Here is a 20,827-nt window from a genome sequence, read left to right on the forward strand (position 1 = left end):
AGCCAGGGCTGCTGGGAGCACTTGGAGGGATGGGCTATGTTGGGGTCTAATGTCCTTGGGCTTGTCATTGTCCACCCAACATGGGTGGTTTTGCATGGATTTACACCTGGAAGGCTCGGTGTTTGAGCTTAAATCAATGACATGAAAGCAGTGCAGAAGGTGGGTTGGGCTGTCAGGTGTAAGCTGAGAACTAGCCCCACTTCAGTACAGCTGAGGTTAACCAGAGGAGGAAACCAGGTCAGGATGTCCCCATGCAAGATTGCACCAGCCCCGGGACACTGGCGTAACCCAACGAGCTTCCCTTTCTGCAGAGACACATCCTCCTGCTCTCCAAAATGGGCATTTGTCCTTTTTAGGTTGTCAAGGCAGCAGCGTTTCCAGGCCGGGTTCCTGCAGATGCAAGGACACCCCATGGCAATGGCTTATGCTCAGGCCACCAAGCAAAGATCATCTGAGCAAGGAATCAAGTCTTGGCTTGAGAGACCCATGTTTCTGTTCCCTTATGGGTGATCTTGGGCAAGGTCTTCCCTGTGCGGGTGCTGAGGCACTGGAACCCCCAAAGAAGCTGTGGCTGCCCCATCCCTGGCAGTGTTCAAGGCCAGGTTGGACACAGGGGCTTGGAGCAACCTGCTCTAGTGGAAGGTGTCCCTGCCTGTGGCTTTAGATGAGCTTTAAGGTCCCTTCCATTCTGTGGTTCTGCTCTTGTGGCTTGTCGTCCCAAGGACGTGAGTGCATTGCCCTGGGAGCACGGATGTTGCTCACATCTGCATTGCCGACATGCCATGAGGTTTTCATGGGAAGCCCCATCAGGCCATGTGAAAAGCAAAGCTGCAACCTGCAGTCTTCATGAACATGCCTTCTCTCTCTTTTTTCTCCACAGTTAGTTGTTGTTGTTGTTTTTGCTTTATTGGTCTGACCAGATGTTCTAAACATCTGGCAATGGCATGTTTAGTTTTTAGGCTCTTCTGTGTTATATCAGTGACATAGCAGCAGAGAAAGGAGCAGGAATGTCTCCGTCACATCTTTTGCCAGGCAACACAGATGTTTTGGCATCTTTACTGCTGGTCTTCTAGTGCCCGGTGACACCATGTGGCCAGAGTGTGCTGTGACCCCAGTTAAACTGGGCAACCTCCAGTATGTCCCAGTGCCAGGAAGCTTAGTTTTGAGGTGTCGTACAGTACAGAAGAGGATGAATAATCAACGGGGCTAGGTCCAAGCTTTGGCTCTGGTAGGGCTCTGCTTCATGACCTGGGGAAAGCGCCTCTCCAACATGCTTTAAGTGCCACGTAGTAAGTCACACGTAAAGTTCTGGCTGGAAGTTTTCCCTGAGGAAAGGTAATGATAAAGTGTTTTCTAAGTGAAAAGATTTCACAGACTTGCCTCAGCCATAGAATGGAAACGTTATTAGGTAACTACAAATCCGTGTTTCTTAAAGTTATTCAAAGAAAAGAGAAAATCTGTCCTTTAACAAAATTAAATTGGGGGCGTAAGGTAAAACATTTGTTTTTCCACTTTTGAGCCGAGAAGCCCATTTTAGACGTGTGGGGGGAAACAAGCCGTGCACACGTTCTGGCCGAGCTCCATTTATGAGCATCCCCTGTCTGTCGCAAGAGAGCTCACACTGTCAGCTCTCCAGCTGTGGTTTTGAACCACCGGCCTGTGGCGAGCAGGAAAGTAATTACAGCACCGTTTTCGCAGCTCTCTCTTATGGAGACAGCGCTGTCTGGAAGCAGTGTCTGTCTCCCTAAACATTCCCTGATAAAGCCACGACTCGCTGCTCCAGAAGCGAAACAGGAAATTTATCCAACACCAGAGTGCTGGGAGACTGGAAAGTGTAAAAGCTATTTCAAGGTACAAGATGTCCATGGCCTGGGCTGAGGGTTGTGAAAGTTGAGGTCGCTCTGTTGACATCAATACAGAGTTGCTGCAGCGAGGTGAGAGATTTGATGATTGCAAAGGCATATTCCCAAGCAAAATTGTCCTCCCTTGTTGTGGTCTTAATAATCAAGCTCCCAAACAGCTGCCTGCTCTGTCTTACCTCAAACCAAAGGAGGATTTGTACCAGATTACCCATCAACTTCAATTATCTTCTTCTTGGGAAAGAAGATCCACGTAATGAGCCAGGAGGAATAGAAATACATTTCTATAGGAATAAATGTGTTAATTGTCCCATCTCCCCATCTCCAGGGGAGTGGTTGGAGAAGGGGGGGCTGTGAATCAGGGCTTTTGAGAGATGCTGAGAGGACACCTTGCAGCTCATTGCCTGCTCTAGATGGTGCTTTTAAGGAGTTACAAAAGAAACCTGGAGAGGGTTTCAGCTGCTGCGGCAGGTTGCTGAGTCCCATCTCCCAGGTGCTCATCTCCGTGAGGAAGGGATGGAGTATGTTAGTGCCTATCTGGGGATGGAGATGTATTGAGGATTAGAGGAATTACCAAAGGCTTGCAGGGGTCTGCCAGCAAGCTAACAGCAGGTCAGAAGGTTATCAGCACGATGGGGAGGCTGTATTTCTTGTATGTCTTTCCACAAGAGCTCAACTGAGCTGGAAATGCCCCATCAACTGCTCCTTCTCGGTAGCACCATCAGCTAAGATTTAGGGGACATCAAACAAGCTCCGTGTGCCCAGGACAGCAACTCCTGAAGGAGGACTGTATCCACAAGGTTGTTGTACTTGCTCTGGACCTGATGGAAGGCACAGGGTGGAGGGTGGTCAGTCCAATGGGGCACAAACAGAACTGAAAGAGAGGTGTGAGCTCCCCAGGGCTGGCCTGGGGAACGTGCCCTGTCAGCAGCGATAATGGGTACAAGGAAAAGGAGAACTACCTCATCTGTCTCTGTCTCAGCTTGGGGAAGTGAGAGGGGAATCTCCTCCCTCTATGTGCCTGCAGATGCTGGTGAAGAGGTCCAGCAGAAGCATTCGCACAGGCCTGGAGAAGGATGGTGTTTCCTTTGAGCACGGACAGCCCAGCCAGAGAAGCTGTGGTCCCACAGGCACAGGGTGCTCTTCCTTGCACCAAAGAACACCAGGACGTGCCTCATAACAGGGTAGCTGTGGGTTGATCACCATAATGCAGCCCCAAAGCTGGAGAACCAACTGTTTTCTGCAGGAGGTGGATGATTCCCACCTCCCCATCAAGATGCTTTTATCCACCTCCCCTACCTTTTCCCTCTAAAGCCATGGGGAGATAGAGGGGCTTCATGACAGCCTGAACAGGGCTGCTGGAGTAGAGGGAGGGTTCAAGCCATGCTGCAGGTCTTCCCCCAGCTGAGCCCCATTCCGAGCCTGTCTCCAGCACTGAAATGCTGGCACCTTGTGGCACCTTGGGAAAATAGCATTTATAGTGAGGCCAAACCCGCTCTTGGGAATCCCAAATCTTGGGAATCCCTTGCTATCCCAAATCCGGCTGGATCGGGAGGTCATTCTGATAAGCAGGGAGAGAAATTGGGCACATTTGTCTAGGGAGAAGGCATGAGGCTGCAAGAAGGGATGTGGAAGCCCTGCTCCTCCCTCCATGCTATTTCTGCAGCAGTCCTGACTGCACGAGCTTTTCCTTTATAGGATGTGGTCTTTCAAACAAGAAACTTCCCAGATGGATTTTGTTCTCGATTCTTCCTTCTTGCCATATTTTGCCCTCTCTGTGGTATCTGGGCTGGGAGCCTGTGTCAGTCAGCTGAGGAACTGAGACCACATGAGACATTTCCCCTCATCCTGGAGATGTCTCTCATCTGATTTGGAAAGATCCAAGAGACTGAGGTTTGATGGGAGCTCTGTCCCCACTGCCCGGCAGTGCCGGATATATTGTAGGGGTGAAAAATAGCTGTGGGTTTGTCTCAGATCTTGTCCAGCTCTTTTTTCCAGATGGACTATCAGCTGAGCTCTGCTGCAGTGCTGGGAATCCTTTTCCAGCAAATGAAGGGTTATTGAAACCATAGGAACAAGTGAGTTCCCACAGACAGTTTAAGGGTGATTCCTATAGGTGCTCAGCCAAATCTCTTCACTAAAAGTCTCGACAGCCCTCCATGAAAAGCACAGGGGTTTTTTATCTCAGTGCATTAAACTGTCAAGAGCAAATCCCATCCCTCCCTCCTGCTCCTATGCTGCTCTCCCAGTGCTGCTTTTCCACGCAAACTGCTCCATGTGTGGAGACACTGTCTGAGATGCACCAGGAGCTCCCTATGGCCCTCATTGCTCTACCACTCTTGGGGACCTGGAGCCCTTTAATAGAACAGGAAACGTCAAATATTACGTGGATATAAATAACTCAGTAAAAGGGTTACAAGAACATCTGGTTTCGCTCACTCCCATAGCACCGGATGGCACTAGGGGAGAAAGAGAGAGATAGCTCACAATCTTTAGCCATAGCAGGACACTTTTGGATGTCAATTGGGCTGTGCCTTGGTCATAGAACCATATCACAGCCATGCAGGTGTTTTCTGCAGGGCACCTGCTTGTCCAACAGCCCATGTCCAAGAAGGGAGGACTTCTTGTGAAGTACGTGCATTGGCAAAATGTGCTGGGCTGCTTCTACCTACACATGGTGAGCTCTGGATCGGTGCCACCAGCATGGCTTTACAGTGCAGGATTGCCACCTTCATTGGTTTGTGGACTGCTTGTATTAATGTTTTCTTCTTTGTATTTAATACTTGTTCCCTGGGAGGATAATAACCTCCTTTCCTTTCACAGGACTCCATGAACATGTACCACACCAAAGGCATATTTTGAATCAGTCCAAATATTCACTTTCTTTCCATCACTTAGTTCTAATGCTCTCATCAAGGTGATCAGTTCTGCCTTTTGCGCTGGAGTAGTGCAAGGTGAAGAATTTGCTTCTATAACCGAATTCTCAGTAGTCACCGTATATCCTGCATAGCGAATTCTGTCCTCCACAAAACTGCTACCATCCGTGTATAATTCCCAATCAGGAGCATCCATCCTTTAAGTCTTCTCAACTGGAATAGACATGTTCAATGGTCACCAAACAATCATGTTCTAATTGTCCTTCTTTCTGCACGGAGTTCAAAAAGACTGCAGGGTTACTCAAGTTAGTTGTTCGCAAAATAACATTATCCTGTTCTGACAAAATCACTTGGTATTTCATCATTCTGCTAGGGGATAACCAGTGACCCCCCTTTTGTTCTGAAACAGTCATCACCATGTGTGGTACATACACTGGTATTGTTCTGAGTCAGCATCCCGAGCCCAAGATGTTGTCTTTCATGAACAAACAACTGAAAGTCTTTGGTTAGGTCTGGAAGTCCCAATGCTGGTGCAATCCTTAAAGCCTGTTTTAAGTTCAGAAAGGCTTTTTTGCTGTTCGGGACCCCACACAAGCGATACAACTTTTGGGCTTCATATAGCAGCTTTGCTATCAAACCGTAATTCATTATCCAGAGGCGACACCGTCCGGCCATTCCCAGCAATGCTCTCAATTCATGATCATTTCTAGGTTCGGGAATACTGCAGATGCCTCTTTACGGTCTGTTCCCAGTTGTCGTTGTCCTTTCAAAATCTCAAAGCCCAGCTATATTACGGTTTGGCTTGCTATCTGAGCCCTTATTTCTAGACACTTTGTACCCAGTTAGTCCAAGCAAGTTTAAAGGTCTATTGGTACCTCAGTACAGGTCAGTCTCTCTTCTGCAGCAATCAAGATGCCATCCATGTATTGTAGAAGCAGACATCCAGGTTTAGGTGCTGTATCACTTTGCTTCCACGTTCCAGCACTTTTGCCAACTGGGTACGGAAAATTATCATGCTAGTTTTGAATCCTTGTGGCACCTACACATGGAGATCTACATAACGGTGCCATCAACATGGCAATCCAACTGTGCTTTGCTATCTAAAACACAGTCTTCATACTGCCCCTCATTTGAGTGCACCCAGGTGTCCTGGAGCACAATTCCCAGAGTGAGAACATCCAGCTCCTGCTCCCACATCCAAAGAGCCAGGACAGAAAGCTGGTGCTGGGCATCACCTACACATGGAGACCTCCATAGCTGTGCCACCAACATGGCAATCCACAGATGTGCCTGCCCTGAGCGCATCATGGCCAGCTCCTTGGTACCCCAGGCTCCTTGCAGGTATGACGTGAAAACAGCTCAGCAGGGTTTGGGGTGTAGCTTTGCAGTATATTTAATATTAGGGAACAACTCTGCAATGTTGATCACTTCAGGATATCAGTTTGTAGCATTTAGGGTGCACCTTTGCAGTATTTTTAGCAGCAGGATGCAGCTTTGCAGCATTTATAACATCAAGATGCAACTTCGCAATATCAGGGATGCAGCTTTGCAAGGTTTTATCATCTCAAGATGCAACTTTCCAATAGTTTGGGTGCAACTTTAGAGTATTTATAATATCAGGATGCAGCTTTGTAGTGTTTAGGGTGCTGCTTTGCAGCGTTTACAATATCAAGATGCAATTCTGTAGTATTTGGGATGCAGCTTTTCATCCCATTTATAACCTCAGGGCCCAACTTCGCCGTATTTATTACATTTGGGATACAACTTTGCATTATATATATGAGATTCAGAGGCAACTGTGCAATATTTATGCCATTAGGGAGCAGTTTTGGGATACTGGGATGAAGCTTCCCAGCGTTTATAACGTTTGGGGTGCCGGTTTGCATCCTGGGGGATGCAGCTCGCAGCCTTTGCCATCAGGGGGTGCAGCTTTCCAGGGTTTACCCTCGGGATTGCTGCAGCCTGATGGGATTTCTGACCTTTCCCATGGGTTTGGGGCCGGCAGAGCCCGTGGCAGCGCCTGGTGAAGCGGATGATGCTTCTTCACCAAGCTGGACGCCGACGGCTCGTACCGTGCCCTGAAGGAGGTGTGTGAGAAGATGGGGTACGGCTGGAAGAAGAGTTGCACCAACCAGGTGGGTGCTGGGGGGAGAGATCCTGGGGTGGGACCCCTCTGCTGTTGTATTTGCAAGTAATCCAGGGGATCCCCTCCTCCTTGCTGCTGTTTTCAGGTCACCATCTCAACCATGGACAGGAGGAACAACAAACTCATCTTCAAGGTGAACCTGGGGGAGATGGAGAGCAAGATCTTGGTGGATTTTCGCCTCTCCAAGGTGGGCACATGGTGAGGCACAGTAGGTGTAAGGTGATGCAGGGACTTGCAAGGTGATGCATGGTGGGTGCAAGGTGATGCCAGGCCATGCTAGGTGGGTGCAGGACCATGCAAGGTGGGTGCTAAGTGATGCAAAACCATGAACTGTGGGTGCAGGACTGTGCAAGGTGGGTGCTAAGTGATGCAAGATGCTGAATTGTGGGTGCAGGACCATGCTAGGTGGGTGCAAGGTGATGCAACCCCATGCTGGGCAGGTTCAAAGCAATGCAACACCATGCAAGATGGGTGCAGGACCATGGTGCGTGGGTGCAAGGTGATACAGGACCATGCTGGGTGGGTGCAAGGTGATGCAGGACCATGTTAGGTGGGTGCAAGGTGATGCAGGACCATACTAGGTGGGTGCAAGGTGATGCAGGACCATGTTAGGTGGGTGCAAGGTGATGCAGGACCATACTAGGTGGGTGCAAGGTGATGCAGGACCATGTTAGGTGGGTGCAAGGTGATGCAGGACCATGTTACGTGGGTGCAAGGTGATGCAGGACCATACTAGGTGGGTGCAAGGTGATGCAGGACCATGTTAGGTGGGTGCAAGGTGATGCAGGACCATACTAGGTGGGTGCAAGGTGATGCAGGACCATGTTAGGTGGGTGCAAGGTGATGCAGGACCATGTTACGTGGGTGCAAGGTGATGCAGGACCATACTAGGTGGGTGCAAGGTGATGCAGGACCATGTTACGTGGGTACAAGGTGATGTAGGACCATGTTAGGTGGGTGCAAGGTGATGTAGGACCATGTTAGGTGGGTGCAAGGTGATGTAGGACCATGTTAGGTGGGTGCAAGGTGATGCAGGACCATGTTAGGTGGGTGCAAGGTGATGTAGGACCATGTTAGGTGGGTGCAAGGTGATGCAGAACCATGCTGGGTGGGTGCAAGGTGATGCAGGACCATGTTAGGTGGGTGCAAGGTGATGCAGGACCATACTAGGTGGGTGCAAGGTGATGCAGGACCATACTAGGTGGGTGCAAGGTGATGCAGGACCATGTTAGGTGGGTGCAAGGTGATGCAGGACCATGTTACGTGGGTGCAAGGTGATGCAGGACCATGTTACGTGGGTACAAGGTGATGTAGGACCATGTTAGGTGGGTGCAAGGTGATGTAGGACCATGTTAGGTGGGTGCAAGGTGATGTAGGACCATGTTAGGTGGGTGCAAGGTGATGCAGGACCATGCTGGGTGGGTGCAAGGTGATGCAGGACCATGCTGGGTGGGTGCAAGGTGATGCAGGACCATGCTGGGTGGGTGCAAGGTAACACAACCTCTCCCCACACAGGGCGATGGCCTGGAGTTCAAGAGGCACTTCCTGAAGATCAAGGGCAAGCTCAGCAACATCGTCAGCACCCAGAAAGTCTGGCTGCCCGCCACGTGAGCCCCAGCACCCCGCCTGCCTCCTCATCCTCTTCCTCCTCCTCCTGCTGTGGGGGCACCCGACTGACCGCACACTTCAGGCTTTAAGGGTTCAGTAAAGCCCTTGGAGAGACATGAAGCGATCCACTTGCTGCAAGGGGGAGGCTGCAATGGGTCAGTGGGTCGCATCCTGCCATGGCCACCAGAGGGTGCTGGCATGGACTCGTAGGTGCACTGAGGAGGGGGGGTGATGCAAAGTGGGGACCTTGGGGTGCTCCAGTGATTAGAAAAGGCATTAAATAAAGCCAAGAAATAGGCAATTAGGGATTAATTCCACACACCCCGCTCATTTTTACCCCAAAAAGGGACACATCTGGCTTCATTAACCCAATTATTCCATATTAACCAATTATTCCATATTAACCAATTATTCCATATTAACCCAAGTATTTCATATTAATGGAATTAATTAATTAATTAACCCATCTTACTCCATATAATCCATCTTATTCCATTTTTTTGGGGGTGTTTTGGATGTAATATAGCATTTTTTAAACTGGGGGGGCAGGATTCTCAACAAGCATGAGGCTCATTCACTCTAGAACTTACTGATGGCGTTCACTCTGGAACCTACTGATGGCGCAGCATTGCTCAACCCGTTGCCCAACCCATTGCTCAACTCTGTGAGCTCCGTTGAGCCGTGCAGCCCTAAACCAGCCCCTTGTACCCCCCAACAAGGTTTAGGGGCTGTCCCCCCCTTCCTGCCCTGTCTGAGGGCAGCAGCTGCCCTCATTTCCCAAACTCTCTAATTGCTTTTGGGAAGGACTAACGAGCTGAGAGCTGCCAGGGGCTGTTAGCACTGGAGCGAGAGAGGAATGACGGGGATTAACTCCTTTCCCCCCCATCTAAAAAGCGCATCCCCCCAAAATCCCACCCCAGGGTGCAAACCCTGAGACATCCCCACGATTCCTCCCCAAAGCTGCATCAGCATTTCATTTTTGGGGTAGAAAAAGCTCTTTTGACTTGTTTTTCCCCCTTTTTTTAGTGGTTTTAATATCCTTTTCCCAGCTTTTGGGGTTTTTTCCCAGTGGGATCCCCCCCGCCCCCCTTGGGTTTCCAAGCAATTAGTGGTGATTTTTTAATTGCATATTTATATTGCAGCTGGGGAGCGGGACCCCGGCAGCGGGCGAGGGGGAAGCAGGAAGACGCCGCCTCCGACCTTGTTTGCTTTTCAACTGGGATTAAGCCCTTTTAATTATCCCAGAGATCCCAGATTGCGGCCGGGGGGGATAATTAGGCTGAATACAGGGTTTTCTGGTTCATTCCCCCAGGAATTTATATTTCTAAGGGGGAAAAAATAATGCAAAAGCTTTGGGAATGCCTTGGGAATGAAGGTTTCTCGAGGGGTGTGAGGCTGGACACAACTCGTTGCGGGAGTGGGGCTCATTGCAAAGGGAAAACCTCCCTTTTAGCAGCAGATCACCTTATTTCCACCTATTCCCTGCTGGAAATAGATTATTTGGGGGGGGAGCACGGGGTATGTTTTCCCTTGGGATGCTTTGGAAAAGGCCATGAATTGCTCTTGCACATTAACCAGGCTCAGTGATCTCTTGGGAATGATGAGGGTGACAGGTTTGGGGGTTTTTAGCTCTGGAGTGGGGATTATTTTCCACTTTGGAGGGTTGAAGGGGGAAATTTAGGGAGTAAAAGGCTGGTTTTGGGATGGTCCTGGGTGAAATGGGACCGGGAAGCACCTTTGTGCCTCAGGGAGGCACCGGAGAGTGCGGAATTCCTTAAACCAACAGCAGTGCGGTCGGGAACAGCTTCTCCCCTTGGTTCATCACAAATTCATGGTGCTCTGGAGGGCACTGGGTGTTTTCCTGTCCCGCAGCCTCCTCATGGCATCCTGGAGCAGGATTTGGGATGCAGAGTTAGGGAGGAGGTGGGGGGATGTGGGGTGGAGGGTTTGGGGTATAGAGGTGGGATGAAGAATTTAGAATGTAGATGGAGGACATGGAATGGAGGAATCAGGATCTAGATGGGGATGTAGGATTTAGGATGTAGATGCAGGATTCGGGATCTAGATGGGGATGTAGGATTTAGGATGTAGATGCAGGATTCGGGATCTAGATGGGGATGTAGGATTTAGGATGTAGATGCAGGATTTGGGATCTAGATGGGGATGTAGGATTTAGAATGTAGATGCAGGATTCGGGATCTAGATGGGGATGTAGGATTTGGGATGTAGGATTTAGGATGTAGGGGCAGGATGCAGGCTGAAGAGGCGGGAGGATTTAGGACATAGATGCAGGATGTAGATGCAGGATGGGAGAATTTAGGATGGAGATGTGGGACATAGGATTTAGGATGTGGATGCAGGATTCAGGATGCAGAGACGGAATAGTGGATTTAGGACATAGATGCAGGATAAGGGGCAGAGAACTTGGGATGCAGATGTGGGATGGAGGATTTAGGATGTACGTACAGGCCACAGGATGCAGGATTCAGGATGCAGATGTGGGACGCAGGATTTAGGATGTAGATGGAGGATTTAAGGTGCAGATGCAGGGCACAAGAGAGGGGCTGCAAAAGCAGGATTTGGGCTGCAGATGCATTTAGGATATGGGATTCAGGATGCAGGTACAGGATTTAGGCTGCAGACACAGGATGTGGGATGGAAGATTGAGGCCACAGACACAGGTTCCCAGATGGAGCATACAGGACATGGATGCAGAACTCAGGATAGAGGATGCAAAAGTGGGATTTAGGATGCAGATGTGAGACAGAGGATTTAGGATCTAGGACTGGGATTTCAGACAGGGGATAGAGGATTTAGGATACAGATGCAGGATGGAGGATGGAAGATTTAGGATGCAGTGCAGGTTTCTGGACACATGACATGGATGCAGGACACCAGAGAGAGGCTGCAGAAGCAGGATTTTGAGTGCAGGTGTGGGATTCAGGACACAGGCATGGGAGGAAAGGGATGATTTGGGATGCAGATACAGAACATGGGATATAGATGCAGAATTTAGGATGCAGCAGTGGGCTACAGGACAGGTGATGTGGGAAACGGGATTTAAGATGCAGACGGATACCGGGTACAGGGCATGGGATTTGGGATTCAGAGTTGGGATTTAGGATGCAGAAGGATTTAGGGTACAGACGCAAGTGGGATATAGTTCATGGGATGGGAAATGCAGGACAAGGGATGCAGAAGCAGGATTTAGGATGCAGATATGGGATGGAGGCGCAGGGTGAGGGATGTCCAGCCCCAGAGCATCATGGCACAGGCCCAGCCATCAGCAGGGACCTTGCAGCATGCCCCAGAGATGGGAAGTGCATGCAATGAGCCGGGAAATGCAGATTTCCAAGGAAAAGTTATAGCTTTCCAATCCCATACACGGATTTCTCCACTCGTCCCCCATCTGCGAGGCAGAGCCCAGCCGCATGGCCACATCTGCCTGCCAGATGTGCCGGGGCGGTGATCCAGGGAGGGGAATGGAGATGGGGAAACCTCCACACTCCGCCCTGCATGGATCAGTTTGGGAATGCCGGTCTCCCATATCACACCTGCTCCAGAGAAACGCCTGGATAGGATGGTGGGGATGAGGCGCAGGCAGGATGTATCCAGAGGGTTCACAGCCCAGTATGGCCCAGTAAGGGCTCTGGGCTGAGCTTCTGGAGGGTCTCCAGTGAGGTGGGTTGGACCATCAGGGTCCTGGCAGCAGGATGGGGCTGTGGATGCAGGAGGTGGGATGGAGTTGTGGGATGCAGATGCAGGGTTTAGGGTGCAGAATGTGGGATGAAGAGAGCAGGACATGAGACATAGATGCAGGATTTGGGATGCAGGGTGTGGGATGTAGCTCCAGGATGCAAGAAGTGGGATGCACGGTGCGGGATGCGGGTTGAAAGATGCAGGGCTCAGGGTGCAGATGGGGATGTGGGATGCAGGATGCAAGTTGTAGGTGTGGGCTGTGGGATGCAGATCCGGAGGGCAGGCATGGGATACAGGTTCAGGATGTAGATGTGGGATGCAAAAGCAGGATGCAGCTCCAGGAAGCAAGAAGTGGGGTGCACGGGCCAAGATCGAGGGTGCAGGTTGCTGGAGCAAGGTGAAGGTGCAGAGTGCAGATGTGGGATGCAGGATGCAGATGTGGGATGCAGCATGGAGCTCTGGGATATTCAGGATGGAGCTCTGGGGTAGTGATACACCACCTTAAGCAGAGAAAAGTGGCAGAAACATTTCCCCATCTGGTTTTTAGGGGCAAATTTGGATTTTTCCCACTACCATCAGCCTTTTGGGAAGTGGCAACCCAGCAGGTTGGCTTCTTGCAGGAATATTTCTGTTCTCCAAAACAGGGAGATGCTGCCTCCATCAGCTCAGCATCTCCAGGACAGCATATATGAAGGAAAGAAACCCTAAAGCCACAGCTGTTCCATCTGAAAACACCCAAATCCAGCATTTCCCTTTCTAAATCAGCATCTCCCTGCTTTCTCCTCAGTGTTTCTCATTGTGGAGGTGCCGGAGGGGCTGGATTTTTAACTCGAGCTGTTTTAGCTCTTGCAAAACCCATCGCAGCAGCCTCGGGAATGCAGCCACATTAATAACAGCAAAAATGCAGAGGAGTCTGCAAGGAAACTCCTGCGGAACACCCTCAAGAAAACATCACAGCTTATAGTTTTGCCTTTATTTTCCCTCTTCTTTCACTGGGGACACGAGTTTTGCAGGTCACTGAGTGCCCAGAGGATGGTGCAAGGTGGGTTTTAGCAGCAGGTTTAACCCCCGGATCCTCCTGTTCACAGCAGGGATGGGTTTTGCAGGGGGAATTGCAAGTTAAAACTGGGATTTTCAGGTTACAACCTCCGAGTAGCCCCCAAAATGGGGGTGGATGCAGGTTGGGAATGATGCTGGGGCTGGGGTGAGGGGCCCCATCGGTGCCTCTCGCCTGGCAGGCACGAGAGGGAGAAAAATGCTTTAAAAAGGTACAAAAAAGGCTCCAAAGCAGGGAGGCTGAGGTCATTTTTTTGGCGAGGAAGTCGGCTCCTTCCAAATGCCTCCGGGTCGGGTTTAATATCAGCAGAAACATTCTTGGGCAGGGTGGGGAGAAAACACGGCTCTCGACAGTGAGAACAGACCCCAAAAAAACCTCCAAATGCCCTAAAAAAACCCTCCAAATGCCCTAATAAACCTCTAAATGCCCTAAAAAACCCCAAAGCAACCCCCCACAAATAAATACCTACTGCTTTGCAACCCCCAGGCATGGAGCAAGCTGAGAATCCGGGTGGGAGAGGAGTGAAATGAGCCCATGAAGGGGAAAAAACACCCCCTGGGAGCAAGGAATGGAACCTTTAAGTGGCTTTTGAGCAGCTTTTGGCCACTGATGGGATTTGGGGGATGCAGAAAGGAGGAAAATGAGGGGGTATGGCAGGAAAATGTGATTATTCACATTGTCCTGGAAGGTTTGATCATTCCCTCCTGATTCAGCATCGTCTCGCTGGGATCAGCATCCACCAACACAACACTCCCCCTTGGGCAAGGGGATTGGGGTGCAAGGACCATGGAAAATAGATCTAAAAGGAGGGGAAAACTAACTGGATTTTATCTGCCATGCTCTGCTTGGAGGGATGAGCAGCTCACTGGGCTTTTGGTGCCTCGGCACAAGCTGTCTGCTTCCCAGTGAAGCTGTTCCAGCTTTTCCAGCCTTTTAGCACATGAGGAGGGCTCTGGTTTGGCCGTGTTTATTTTGCTTAAACCTCACAAACCCATAATAGAGCTTAGGGGGAGGAGAGATGCGCTGAGAGGTTATTAGAAATGGAAAAGCAGGGAAAAGGAATAACAACACAGCAGCTGATGAGGGGAAATGAGTTTGGGACTGAAGCAGGGGCTGCAGCTGCAGAACAGCTGTGGGCAGGGATGGGATGGGTACCAGGGATGCAGCGGGAAGCAGGGATGCAGCAGGGACCAGGGATGCAGTGGGTAGCACGGATGCTGTGGGAAGCAGGGATGCAGAGGGAAGCAGCGATGTTGCAGGTAGCAGGGATGCAGAGGGAAGCAGGGATGCAGTGGGTAGCAGGGATGCTGTGGGAAGCAGGGATGCAGAGGGAAGCAGCGATGTTGCAGGTAGCAGGGATGCAAAGGGAAGCAGGGATGCTGTGGGAAGCAGGGATGCAGAGGGAAGCAGCGATGCTGCAGGTACCAGGGATGCTGCAGGTAGCAGGGATGCTGCACCTTGTTGTGGATGTGCACCCCACTGAAATAAAGGTGGAAGAAGATTGCACAGGAAGATTGGAGGACACACCGAAGCCTCTGGAGAGGTTCCGATATCCACTGAGACAGAGGCAGTGAGGAGATGTTGTGCCTGGGGAAGGGGGTTTCTCCTCTGCGCTTGCACATTCCTCCCATCCGCATATTTACAGGAAGGTACCAGGAGAAATCCCAGGTTGACTGGTCTACCTCTCACCACTTATTACCCTAATGCCATGGGCTTCATCCTTGTTTTTCCTCCCTGATCCCCTCATGTGGGTCCTATCCACCCTCTACAGTTGATGCCCCTGTAGCTCTGAGGCCCCCAACATAAGAGGGACGTGGAGCTGTTGGAGTGAGCGCAGAGGAGGCCACGGAGCTGCTGCGAGGGCTGGAGCAGCTCTGCTCTGGAGCCAGGCTGAGAGAGCTGGGCTGGGGCAGCCTGGAGAAGAGAAGGCTCCTGAAGGGGAGACCTTAGAGCAGCTCCAGTGCCTAAAGGGGCTCCAGGAAACCTGGAGAGGGGCTTTGGACAAGGGATGGAGGGACAGGCCAAGGGGAATGGCTTTAACCTGCCAGAGGGGAGATTGAGATGAGCTCTGAGGCAGAAGCTCTTCCCTGTGAGGGTGCTGAGGCGCTGGCACAGGGTGCCCAGAGAAGCTGTGGCTGCCCCATCCCTGGCAGTGTTCAAGGCCAGGTTGGACACAGGGGCTTGGAGCAACCTGCTCTAGTGGAAGGTGTCCCTGCCCATGGCAGGGGTTGGAACTGGATGAGCTTTAAGGTCCCTTCCAACACAAACCATTCCATGATGATCCTATGAATCCTTCCCATGCACAGGTCCTGCTCAGGACCCTCCAAAGCATTCTCTCAGCCTGGCTCCAGAGCAGAGCTGCTCCAGCCCTCGCGGCATCTCCGTGGCCTCCCCTGGACTAGCTCCAGCAGCTCCACATCCCTGCAGAGCAAGAGATCCCATCATTTGCTGGGGGAACCTGGCTGCGCTGCAGCAGCTTGGCCAGTGTCTGCATTCAGTGCTTGGAGGGCGGCCAGGGGAGGCTGGAGCCGCTGCTCGCCAGATGTGATAAGGAAAAGGTTCGGCTGAGGCTGGAGAAAGAAAGGGAAAAGACAAGGGAGGGGAAAGAAAAGCCAAAGCAAAGCAAATTCCTTGGCAAATCAAAGCGAAATGTGCTTGGCCTTGGAGCCATCCATCTTGATAAGGGATCCAGGGAGGGAGGAGGAGGAGAGATGATGCCCAGGACCTGCCAGTGATTGTGCTTCACTGCAGGAATTCCCACCCAGGGGACATGGAGCTGCTGTGCCTCAGTTTCCCCACCCTTTGCACACACCGGGGCCGAGAAAGGGGTTGAACTGCCCTAGAGGGGTTAAACGGGGCAATTTTCTGCAGGGTTTTATCCGAAACACATGTTTTCGCCACTATTCCAGTTATCTGGAATATTTCCTGCGTGTTTGCTCCTATGGCAACCGGCCCAGCATGAAAGACCCATTTACTGGGCCTGGGGATAAGGAGCGACCATATGGTGTCAATTTTGAAGGCGTTCCATCCCCTCCGCCCAGCTCCAGTTCTCCCTCCACCTCGAGGTCTTGGCCTCTCGAGGGGCATCCACCACACTCCAGGTCCAGCCGGGGCTGGAATGGGTGCTGTCGGCATGGTGACGTGGTGGCTTGGCATTGGGGAGCTCAGAGAAGGTGGTGATGGGCTGTAGCAGTGGGCAGAGGTCCTTCAGAAGGATGGGGATGGAGAGAAGGTACCTGCAGCATCAGTCTGAGGTCCTTCAGGGAGGTAGGGATGGAGCCAAGACACCTACAACATCAGTCTGAAGTCCATTAGGTAGCTAGGGATGGAGACGAGATGCCTACGCTGATCTGGGAATCCATCAGGGAGATAGGGATGGAGAGAAGGTACCTGCAGCATCAGTCTGAGGTCCTTCAGGGAGGTAGGGTTGGAGAAAAGATACCTACAACATCAGTCTGAAGTCCATCAGGGATGTGAGGATGGAGAGAAGGTACCTGCACCAGTGGCCTGAGGTCCATGAGGGAGCTAGGGATGGAGACAAGATTCCTACAGCATTGCTCTGGAATCCATCAGGGAGATAGGGGTGGAGAGAAGGTACCTGCAGCATCAGTCTGAGATCCTTTGGGGAAATAGGGGTGGAGGCAAGATACCTTCAACATCAGTCTGAAGTCCATTAGGGAACTAGTGATGGAGACAAGGTACCTTCAGCGTTGGCCTGAGGTCCTTCAGGGAGATAAAGATTGAGACAAGGAACGTACAACACAGGCTTGAGGTTTAGCCAAGACACTGGGCTGGAGATGGGGCTGGGGACAGGTCTGAGGTGCAACCAGGAGATGAGGTTGAAAGCAGGGCTGGAGACAACCTGAAATGTAAGTCAAGGGTCCATCCAGAAGATGGGGCTATAGACAGGGCTGGAGATGGGCTACCTGCAGCGTTGATCCGAGGTCCACACAGGAGATGGGGCTGGAAACAGCAGGGAAAAGCTACCTATGGTGGTCAGTCTTATGTCCACCCTGGAGATAAGGCTTGGAATAGGAATAGATACAAGCTCTGTGCAACACCCATCAGAGGTTCATCCAGATCAAGGGGCTGGAGACATGACCCATGGGGAGAAACCATCTACAACATCACCCCGAAATCCATCCATCCATCCATCTACCCAGGAGACATGGCTGGAGACAAGCTACCTGCAACATCAACCTGAGGTCCATCCAGGAGACAAGGTTGAGGACAAGCTACCTGCCTCATGGGCCCAAGGTCCAGCGAGAAGATGGGGTTGGAGACAACCTACGGTGAGGCTCAGTTCAGGGCCCAGGGGGATAAATGACCAAAATAGTGGAAAATTGAGCAAAAAAGTAAAAAACTTCTGGAATAAGGAGTGTTTTCTACTAGTTCTGCTGTTGTTGTGGTCGTCGCTGGGTGTTTGCTGCAGGGAGGGGTGATGAAGCCGGGCAGGACCAGGCATGGAGCAGGACAGGGGATTTTGGGAATGATTCACTCCCAAAGCTGCCCTCAGAGGTATTTTGGATGTCAAAAAGCCAAAATAGCTTATTTGTAAGGGAAAACACAGGTCTGCAGAAGTGACCCTTCCCCCAGCCCTGGGACTTGGCTTTCGAATAGGAAGAAAAGGGCTCTCGGCCAAACGAACCCTTTGCTCTGAAAACGTGTTTTTGGGTCAAAAAGCCACTTTTCACCAGGGGAAAAGAAAAAAAACCAGTCCAAGGCCTGAAGTGGTGGCTTGGCAAAGCTCACTAGAGATGTGTCTTCTTGGAGCCAGCTCTTCTCCTCCTCCTTTCCTTCTGCTCCCCCTATCCTCCTCCTTCTTCTCCTCCTTCTACTTCTACTCCCCTCCTCCTCCTCTACTCCTTGTCCTTCTTCTCTTTCTCCTCCTTCTCTTTGTCCTCTTCTCCTTGCTCTTCTTCTTCTTCTCCTTTTCCTCCTTCTCCTTGTCCTCCTCCTCCTTTTTCTTCTCTTCCTCTCCTTATCCTTCTCTTTTCCTCTCCTCCATTGTCTCATCTTTTCTCTCTTTATTTTCTCTCTTTTCACCATCCTCATCTTCTTATCTTGCCTCTTTCCATCTCTTCACCTTCTCTACACCTTCTTCCTAGGTGATGTCCAAGTCTCCAGCCTATCACCCCTATCACCCCTACCCAAGCCTATCACCCCTACCCAAGCCTATCACCCCTCCAATCTCTGCACCCACACCACTTGCCACCAGCTCCTCATCTGTTCCTGCTCGGTGCCTCAGTTTCCCCACTCACACAAGTACCTGCCATGCTGCCAAGCACGTTCTGATGCCACCCAATGCCACCTCCAACATCAAGGGTAGGGTGGCACCAGGTGCCCAGCTGGCATCTGCTGTCCCCTTCCCAAAAGGGATCCCCCAAGCTCTCCCTTGCTGGAGATCCTTGGGTGTTGATGGTCAATGGGGCAGCCTGGGGTGCTGGCCTGGCCACATGGGGGGAGAAGGATGGTGGGATGAGGTGTCTGCTAGGGATGAGGACAAGGTGATGGGGACTGGGATGAGGGACCTGATGGGGATGGGGTGATGCGACATGGACAAGGTACCTGATGGGAATGGAGTGATGGGGACCATGATGAGGAACTTTCTGGAGCTGGGGTGATGGAGACCAGGATAGGGCGATGGGGATTGGGTTGGGGTGATGGAGACCAGGACAATGTACCTGCTGGAGATGGAGCGATGGGGATAGTGATGAAGAATCTTCTGGGAATGGAATAATAGGAACCAGGATAAAGTACCTGCTGGGGATGGGGAGATGGGAACTGGGACAAGGTACCTTATAGGGACAGAGCAATGGGGATGAGGACAGGGATCCCGCCAGAGCCTGGCATGGGGTGAAACGGTGATGGAGAACATCTCCCATCCTCAGCCACCCCACAGCGGGGCAGGACAGGACCGAGATCCCCACCTCTCTCATCCCCAAGGACGGTGCCGGCCGGCTCCTGCGGGGTTGGGAATGCCGAGGGCCGGAGCGCCGGGAGCTGCCGGGGCCTCGCTCCCACGAGCGGATGAAAGGCTCCCTGTCCAAGCAGCATTAGACGCGCTGCGAAGGCTCATTCCCGATCGGTCACGCTCCGAGGCGCAGCTGCAAAACCCCCTCTGGGAGCCCGGGATGCTCCGGGGGCTTTGTTCGGAGCAGCCCCGCATCCCGGGGAACCGTGACAGGACGATGGGATTACGGGGAAGGAGAAATGAATAAAATATATATATATAAATATCACCCTTGCTGCGGCCGGGTGGGAAAACAAAGGGGATGCTGGAATCCCGGTGTTCCCACCCGGAGAATGATGGCTTTGTTTGCTGTGGGGATGCACTGGCCTGGAGGTGTTTGGGGAGGTGTTTGGGAAGGAGGGAAGGAGGAAATAGGAGCGATGTCTCCCCTCTTATTTCTGCTCCCAAATCCAGCGCCAGGAGGGAAACCTTGAAGGAGGAAAAGCCTTGAAGGAGGAAAACTGTGAAGGAAGAAAACCTGGAAGGAGGAAAATCCTTGAAGGAGGAAAACCTGGAAGGAGAAAAATCCTTGAAGGAGGAAAACCTGGAAAGAGGAAAATCATGAAGGAGGAAAACAGCAAAGGAGGAAAACCGTGATGGAGAAAAAACCTTGAAGGAGGCAAAACCTGGAAAGAGGCAAAACCTGGAAGGAGGAAAATCCTTGGAAGGAAGGAAACGTCACAAGGAGGAAACCACACCATCACCGCACTAAAACGTAGGAGATGGATGCAACGGGGCCTGTCATTGAGCACACCGAAGCGAGCAGCTTGAAGTGAGCATGTTCCATGCCTGCCCTTTGGGAGCAGACAGGATTCCTCCCGGCAGGAAGCCCGGCGCTATCCCAAAAATCCCACGTGGTGGTTTTGCTTGGCCGAGGTTAATGGGGTTAGTGCACGGGTAAAGGGCGTCTCTTGTCCGGGCGCCTGCTCCCTAATGAGCATCTCATTTGAATCTATGCAAAATAGCAGACATGCTAATTAAAGGGATTGCTGTTCTCTAATTAAGCAGCAATTCCCCTCCCCAAGAGAGGATTCTCATGCAAATAGGGCCCGAGCAAGGGGAAAAAACACCCGGAATGTTGTAGGCAGCATCACACAGTGAAGGACTGTTGTTAGAATCCTGACTTGGATTATTTTGATCCCAAAATTCCAGGCCTGGCATCTCATTGAGGACGATCCTCAAGTCCTCAGCTCTTCTGGCAACTCCCACAAATCCCATGATTTAAGTAATCCATTTAGTTTTGGGGTTTTTTCTTTGGATTATGGGATTTTTAATCCGCCAAGGATTTTTGTACTCTTCCTTTTCTATTTGTGTTTTTCCCCCCTTTTTACTTGTGAAAATAATGACATCCTGCAGGAAACTCCTGAGGGATAGAATTAGGGCTGGTAAACACAGGGCTGGTCTCGCAGGTTTGCCCAAAACCCAAGGAACTTTGTTCCTTGTTATGTTTTTATATCAAGAAGCTGATTTCTCTTTAATTTTAAACACAGAGGACATCCCTGGCTGAAGCCTTTCCATGCAAACCCTGCTTGGGATAAATCCCTTTCCAGCTCAGCCCCTGCACTGCGC

At 51.2% G+C, this 20,827-nt stretch overlaps 1 protein-coding gene across 1 annotated transcript; it reads left to right on the forward strand.

Moving 5' to 3' along the window:
• The first annotated feature begins 6,041 nt into the window (after window positions 1-6,041).
• Window positions 6,042-8,801, forward strand: LOC115616237 (serine/threonine-protein kinase Chk1-like). The gene is given in 5 exon segments (XM_030505240.1): window positions 6,042-6,056; window positions 6,741-6,772; window positions 6,774-6,870; window positions 6,967-7,068; window positions 8,397-8,801. Coding segments are annotated over 5 exon segments (342 nt in total). The 3' UTR covers window positions 8,493-8,801.
• Window positions 8,802-20,827: the final 12,026 nt, after the last annotated feature.

This window comes from Strigops habroptila, chromosome 17 (genome assembly GCF_004027225.2).
Source record: "Strigops habroptila isolate Jane chromosome 17, bStrHab1.2.pri, whole genome shotgun sequence".
NCBI classification, from domain to species: Eukaryota; Metazoa; Chordata; class Aves; order Psittaciformes; family Psittacidae; genus Strigops; species Strigops habroptila.